This window comes from Triticum aestivum, chromosome 3A (genome assembly GCF_018294505.1).
Source record: "Triticum aestivum cultivar Chinese Spring chromosome 3A, IWGSC CS RefSeq v2.1, whole genome shotgun sequence".
Classification (NCBI taxonomy): domain Eukaryota; kingdom Viridiplantae; phylum Streptophyta; class Magnoliopsida; order Poales; family Poaceae; genus Triticum; species Triticum aestivum.
Window position 1 is genome coordinate 435,619,374 of NC_057800.1, and position 8,109 is coordinate 435,627,482.

At 49.2% G+C, this 8,109-nt stretch overlaps 1 protein-coding gene across 1 annotated transcript; it reads right to left on the reverse strand.

The window, feature by feature from the left end:
- Positions 1–6,547: 6,547 nt before the first annotated feature.
- Positions 6,548–7,872, reverse strand: LOC123058380 (transcription repressor OFP8-like). Its single transcript, XM_044481115.1, has one exon. The coding sequence runs from the start codon at positions 7,739–7,741 to the stop codon at positions 6,743–6,745; it is 999 nt and encodes a 332-aa protein (XP_044337050.1). The 5' UTR covers positions 7,742–7,872; the 3' UTR covers positions 6,548–6,742.
- Positions 7,873–8,109: the final 237 nt, after the last annotated feature.

Below are 8,109 nucleotides of genomic sequence, written 5' to 3' on the forward strand. Positions count from 1 at the left end.
ACTTGGAGCAGTGCTTATGCGGGAAGGGAGAGTTGTTTCATATGCCTCAAGACAACCGAGGCCTCATGAGTTGAATTATGCCACGCATGATTTGGAGTTAGCAGCCGTAGTGCATGCATTGAAAACATGGAGACATTTTCTGATTGGAAATCATTGTGAGGTGTACACGGATCATAAGAGTTTGAAGTACATTTTCACACAGAAGGAGTTGAATCTCAGACAAAGGAGATGGTTGGAGCTTATCAAGCATTATGATATGAAATTGCATTATCATCCCGGAAAGGCTAATGTAGTAGCTGACGCATTAAGCCGTAAGAGCCATGTCAATACATTAATGACGGGAGAAATACCCACGGAGTTAGCAGAAAATCTTCGTGAACTATGTTTGGAAATAGTTCCGAGAGGCTATGTAGTAGCATTGGAGATTCAGTCAACTTTGATGGATAGAATCAGAGAAGCTCAGAAAGCTGGCAAAGAGATTGCCGCTATAAAGGAGAAACTCAATAAAGGAAAAGCTAAAGGATTTCGCGAGGATGAGCACGACACCCTATGGTTTGAAGACCGCGTTTACGTGCCCAATGACCCGGAGATCAGGAAGTTGATACTGCAAGAGGCACACGACTCACCGTATTCAATTCACCCAGGAAATACCAAGATGTATTTGGATTTGAAGGATATTTTCTGATGGACCGGAATGAAGAAGGATATTGCGGAGTATGTAGCAGTTTGTGATGTATGCCAGAGAGTAAAGGCAGAGCATCAGAAGCCAGCAGGATTGTTACAACCATTGCCGATACCCGAATGGAAGTGGGATAAGCTAGGTATGGATTTTATCACGGGATTGCCCAGGACTCGTTCAGGCTATGACTCGATTTGGGTTGTAGTTGATCGATTGACGAAAGTAGCTCATTTCATCCCAGTAAAGACCACTTATACCAGTGCTAAGTTGGCAAAGATATACATGACCAGAATAGTATGTCTGCATGGAGTTCCGAGGAGTATCGTATCAGATAGAGGAACCCAGTTTACCTCAAAGTTCTGGAAGCAGTTGCACGAAACTTTGGGTACCAGGCTAGAATTCAGTACAGCTTTTCATCCACAGACAGATGGACAGACCGAGAGAGTCAATCAGATTTTGGAGGATATGCTGAGAGCTTGTGCGCTAGATTATGGATCTAGTTGGGACGATAATTTGCCATATGCAGAGTTCTCTTACAACAACAGTTACCAAACCAGTTTGAAGATGACCCCTTTCGAAGCTTTGTACGGAAGGAGGTGCTGGACACCGCTGTCATGGAACGAAGTTGGAGACCGCCAGTTGTTTTGCACCTGACTTGATTAAAGAGTCTGAACAGAAGGTGAAGTTGATTCGCAATAGGCTCAAGGTAGCCCAGTCCAGACAGAAGAGTTATGCGGATTCTAAACGCAAGGAGACAGTTTACGAAGTTGGAGATAGAGCTTATCTTCGAGTATCTCCACTTCGAGGAACAAAGCGTTTTGGAGTTAAAGGGAAGTTAGCACCATGATTTGTAGGATCCTATCGAGTTTTGGAGCGTATGGGAGAAGTAGCCTACAAGTTGGAATTGCCCGAAGAATTGTCAGGAGTACATGATGTGTTCCACGTTTCTCAGTTAAAGAAATGTCACGCGGAGATGGCTGATATACCGTTGAGAGACACGGTGCCTTTGGAAACTATTCAGTTGGATAACGATTTGACCTACAAGAAGAAACCAGTCAAGATTCTTGAGTTTGCCAGCCGAGTTACTCGCAGTAGGTTATCAAGTTTTGCAAAGTTCAGTGGAGTCACCACACCGAGGATGAAGCCACCTGGGAGCGAGAGGAAGATTTGCTCAAAGACCACCCTCACCTATTTTCTAGCCAACCCGAATCTCGAGGGCGAGATTCATCTTAAGGGGGGGGTAGGTTTGTAACATCCCAAATTTTCAATTTGGAATGTTATACATTAGATCATCATTGCATATCATATTTTATTTTGCATTTTGGTTGATCCTAGAAATTCTACGCAACTCAATGACCCACGGAGAGAGTTGGGGATTTCGTTATTTTCATTTTTGAGTTCTCTCAAATTTTGAAAATAGGATCATTTGATTTTATTTATTTTATCATCAATTATTTCTATTACAAAAATATGAGAGAGGGAATAAAATGACTTTCCCAGAATAAAGAAATATTGAGGATTTGATATTAAAATCAAATAAGATTTTATTTCGGAGTTTTTCGATGTTTTATTTGAATTTAGGAAAAAAGTGTGTTTTTCAAAATTGCATTTAGGTCCCAAATAAATGTTCACCTTGTGCGGCTTGATTTTAGAAGCCCGTGAAAATTTATTTTGGAATTTTTGGAGTCCGTTTAGTATTTCTTTTTATCTTTCGGGCCTTAACGGAACAATAAAAAAACGACTTAACGGGCCGTGTCCGACCTGGACACCGACCGGGAGGCCTTTATAAGCCGAGGCCCGGCCCCGTGGGAAACCCTAAAGCGCCCTAAGCCGACGCCGCCCTAAGAAGCCGCCGCCGCCGCCGTCCGCCGCCGGATCTCGCCGCCGAGGTTCGTCGCGCCTCATTTTCCATGCCGAAAAAGAAGAGAAAAAAAATTCGACGTTCGTCGTTTTTCTTTTTCTCAGATTAAATCCGCGATTTTCCTGATCGCGATTCCTGATCCGATTTTCGTTTTAGTTTAACTTTTCGCTCGTTTATCGGAATCAGGCGATTCAAGCGCCTAGAGATTCGTCTCGAAACCCTCTATCCGTTTAACCAACTTAAACAAGTTTTTGCTACTGTAAAATTTGCCCTAGATCCAGATTACTAGAACGAAGTTGTTTTCTTTCGCCGTTTGACTTTCGTTGCTTCGTTCGATTTGATCCTTTTTGCCAACCGGAGTTCTTAAGTTGAACCTTCTGGTTAGATCTCTTATTTGAGTTTTACCTGTGCATTAGATGAGTACTTATTGTATGCTTGTTTGTTTGTCTGCGATAGAATACCCGGAGTGCGCCGCCTGTTACTTCGAATCGTTAGGTTTCGCGGATCATCAGCAAGGCAAGTAACACTTTGATCATACCTTTTCTACTACCTAGTTTTATTGCATTAGATCAATCCTCACACATTGCATGATTATGATCTAATTAAATTGTGGGATGGAAAGTAGATGAGGTAGTACCTATTACCTGTTTATTATCAAACCTTTGGGAGTTACTTCTATGTTTGCTTATTATGACATGCTATGCTAGTAGACGTGGATTGGGTGAGTGATATCCATGACAGATGTGAGATTATTAATTAATGGTTTATCTAAGTTGGCAACTTAAACACACATCTGGGTGGATTGAGGCACCTGGGTATTTCAGGACTTGCCTGTTTTCTTTTGGACCGCCACCCAGGCTCAAAGGGATCATGAGACTATTCATACTAGAAACTTTCGTGTGCAGCCACAAGCTATTATGGGCTCTAGCATAGTTGACTAAGTTGTGCAAACTCTTACAGTGGTAGACTATCAGATGTAGGGGATGTAGGTGGTACGGTCTACCCGATTGTAAGGTGCTAGCGCTTCTGAAAGACTATGTCTTGGTCATCCGTCTTTTCAAACACCATGTAGTGCGAGAAACCAAACGGAGGCGATCGAGTCTTGTGGGGAAAAGTGCGCAAACCTCTGCAGAGTGTAATAAACTAATCATGGTTAGCCGTGTCCCCGGTTATGGACATCTTGAGTATCTAGTACCTGGATTTTCATGTGAATCCTAACATGTTACTCTAAAATTAATTTTATTGGGCCATGTTTAATGATGATGCTTAATTGGGATTGAGAATGTTGTCAACCATTCTCAATGTTTAACAACCATCATGATAGTTAAATAAATTTATTCCTTTGAAGTAGGAAAAAATTGGCTTTATGCAAAACTGTAACCATAGAGCTTTCCACTAGCCAAATATGCATATAGAATAGCTGTTTCATTCCATTACTCTCTGTGTGTTACATTACCAGCATATTCCATGTGATGACCCATTTCAGGCTGCAACGTTAATGTTGCAGACTTTTCAGACGACGATTAAGGAGTTTTTAGGTCGTGGTTCTATACTCAGTGATGCCGTTGGAGTTAATGGACTCATTTATCTTCCAAGCCTTCCGCTGTTATCGTTATTAGATGGCCTTAAGCCATATTTATTGTAATAAGTTCTCTTATGAGACACTCGATGTAATAAGTGTGTGATTGCTACTCTGCTATAAATCCTCCGAGTACTGTGTGGTGTCAGCATTACTGATCCAGGGATGACACCGGAGCACAGAGATCAGACCGTTTGAGGTCTGGTCGCTACAATTGGATGGTCTGCTCCCTCATCCGTGTCCGCGGATTGGTCTCCTCCGTCTGATACAGGAGCAATAATCCTAGATGTACAGGGTTTTTACGCGTCTATTACAGACCCACTCTCGCTAATTTGCTCCCCCCAATTTCGGGAGGTGGGCCTCTCCCGCTAATCCTAAGCCAATGTATTTTCTCCACATCACTCCGTACGACGAACTATGTAAGGAAAGCCCATAGCTCTAGCATTACTGGGTTAGGAGACGCTATTAGGCCAACTCCAACGCAGACCCCCAAATGGTCCGGCCGCGTCCGTTTGGGCCCAAATGGATAGACGAGCCGGCCCAACACGTAACCCCATCCTTAAATCGTGTTCGTTTTTTGTCCCGGTCGACGCATTCCAGGCGCATAGTTGAGCGAGCTTTGCGGTCGCGCGAACAACGAACGGACGGGAAGGCGGCGTCTCGGCGTCCACCTCGGGCCCGCGCGTCGGCCGTCCAACTACCTCCCATCGCCCCTAGTCAATGCGCAAGGCTGGTTGGGCCCGCAATTCAGCCAGCCAGATAGCCCCCGACCACGTCCTTTTCTATGGCGAAGCCATGGACTTCCATTGCCACTTCCACTTCCCCGTCCCCATCCACTTCCCCACCATTGTCCCCTCCATTGGAGACAACAAAGCCTAGCCGCCGCCCACCTTGCTCCCCACGGGCCATGGGGTTCTGGAAGTGGCACCCCGGCAAGAAGTGCAAACACGACCGCTAGGCGGGGTCGTCGTCCGCCTCGTCCGGAAGCGAGGCCAGCCATGTCACCTCTTTGGCCTCCTTCTTCATCTTCGCGCCGGCGGCTATGCCACGCTTCCGGCCCTACGTCAAGGTTGAAGTGTGCCCCCGCTACCGGAAGACCAACACACTGCTGACGTAGTCAGATGCGCACCTCCCCAATGGGTGGCATCTGAGCCCGGATCGGGTGCCCATTCCCCCCGTCCCGGTGACCGGCCGTGCCCACCTCCAGGAGATCGCCCGCCTCGCGCCAGGAATCTGCGTGAGCTCCTCTCCGACCGCAGGTATGATGTCGACTCGCCTCTTTGGGACACATGGTTCCAGGACGAGCACGACATGCGTCGACAAATTTTTTTTTGCCGGCCGTGGTCGTAGCCCGCCCCGTGTGCCCCAGAGTGCGTCCCGTGCCCCTCGTGCGCACGCACCGAGCCCGCCAAGAGTGAGCGGCCGCATGCGGGTGCTTGGCCTGACGCCGATGTCGTCTCCCTCCCCGTCGCCACCACCCCCGCAACCTCCCGCCATGACAGTCAAGGAGGAGGAGTGATTCCTTCAGGCCGTCATGGAGGACTTCGAGCAGGAGTACAAGCGCCAACAGGAGGAGGAGTGGGAGGGCCTCAAGGAGATGCTCGAGCTGTCGGCCTCCGGTGACGTGCAGGAGGTCAAGGAGGAGTCCACGAAGGAACGTGCATGGGCGCCGTGGTCACCACCAGCCACACCGCCGCCCCCGCCGCCCCCTCCGCCTGCACAGCACGCGCCCGGCCCGTACTGTTGCCCGACGCCCCCACCGTACATCGACCTGACAAGCTACGACGAGGTTGGTGGCGCCTGAAGACGGCGGCTGCGACGGCTTCTGCGGCGCGCGGGGCGGCCGCATTATCTTTATAAGTTTTTTAATTTTATCTTAAGTACTCTACATTGGCCGTGACGATGGTGGACTTGTAATTATATTTTTATGTTTAAGCTATTCTACAATGATTTTTTTTCGTTTTTTCATGCCTTTTGTCGGTTTTTTTATGTCCCGCACGAACAAATTAGGGCGCGGCCACGCGTTGGGTGCCTCGACACAAGGCCGGCTCAAACCGGACATGGAAGTCCTTTTACCCATCCCATATGGAGCAAATCCGGATCAAACAGATGTCCGTTTGGGACTGCGCGTTCGAGTTGGCCTTACTGCTCAGCTAGCGCACTTGTTGGTACTTGTTGGTCCTGTTTCAATAGCCGGACATCTAGTAGTTGTCAGCACTCAGCAGGTGCTGTTTTTTCTTTTGTTCGTACAGCAAGTTGATTTGAAACACATAGAACGTGGTGATGTCATAGTTGACAGGAAAAACGTCAGCCAACGAGGAGCGATGGCACGCATGTCTTTGGACCCATTCATATCCGAGCATCAAACATACAACGCTGTGTCTGACACAAAAACTAACTCAAAATATTCATCATAGAACTCCAAGACTCAAATTGCTCAACTAGAGACAGGCACGAGCGATGCCACCAATTCTGCATGAGAATTCTGCATCGGGCATGTACATACATCTGCAAACTAAGCTAGGACGAACTGAAAACCACAACTACACCGCGCGTACGATCGATCCTGAAGACCTGAACTAGCAAGCTACTACAACGAACACCTTTAGCTTGGTTCTCTCTCTCACGCCTCGCCGAAGACGGCCTCCCAGACGTCCTCGAAGGCGGCGATGATTGCCGGGTGGTGCTCCGGCGAGTTGAGCGAGAGGTACGACTCCAGGAGCTCCTCCATCTTCCCCACGCTGGCGATACGACGCTCCACGACCATCTCCACCATCGAGCTCCGGAAGTCTGCGTATGGATTGCTCGATCGCTTCACCACCGCCATGCCCACGCCAATGGCCCCGGTTTCTTCCACGAGCATCTTCTTGATCGCATTCGCATCCTCCTCTCTTTTGCTGTTCTTGCACTGGCGGTGCTTCGTCGCCAAGTTAACCCGCGGTTGCAAGGCATCGGGTGGGTCCCTGGCACTTGGCAACGCGCGCCGGGGCGCTCTGCGGGGCGCGTTCCGGTGGCTCTTCCTGGAGGCATTGGCACTGTTGGTGTGGTAAAACTCGGAGGTCGAGTCGGAGGAGAAGCTGAGGGACGAGAAGAGCGTCGTCGTCTCAGCATCCTCGCCGCTTTCGTCGTCGGTCGCGGTGGACGAAGAGCAGCTGTAAGGCACGGAGTTCATCCGCGGCCGCCGCAGACGCCGACAAGAGGAGTTTGAGCGATGCCGCCTTGACACCGACCTAGAGCGTGCACCCGTGCTCTTCTTTGCATCGTTCGTCTGCACCGATGGCGGCAGGAGAGGAACAATGGAGTGAACAGGACGGCGACCGGAGACCCTACCTGGGTAGTCGACGGAGGCGTGGACGACCGACGCGCTGCGATGACGGTGGCGGCTGCCTTCCACAAGGTTGGGCCTCTGATAGGTGCAGTGGGTGCACAAGTCAGGGGAATGTCGTGGCTCTTGGTGGGGGTTGGTGTCGGCCTTATCGAGGCTAACGAAGGCCGTGGCCGGGGTGGTTGTGGTCTTGGTGGCGTTGGTGATGCAAGAAGAACGCACGAGGAGCTGTGCGAGTTTCTGCTTCAGGCGGACTCCGGCGCCAACGCCGGTGCGGCACTGGGGGCTTTCGTCCATGAATGGTGTGCGCAGTGTGTGTATGGTTGATCTCGGGAGACAGAAATAAAGCAAGGAGGAGAAGAGAGAGGGGTGTCTGGTTTCGGACACTGGTTTTTGGTTTATAGTCTCAGGCTCTCAGCCGTGGCTTTGAGTGTGAGGCTTCAAGTGAGAGGGGTTAAGAACCTGAGGAAGCAAGTGGGCAGAATCTGGCGACATTAGCCATGTGTAAGGTGTACGGGACTGTGGGCACGGGCTCAACATTTGGTTGGCCGCCGACGGATGTAAACGTAAGCAAGTTTGTCACGTTCTCCATTCTAGTCGTATGACTAATTTCTTTTTTTAGGTATATATATGCACAGGCGGTGCTGCACGCATGTTTACTTTAG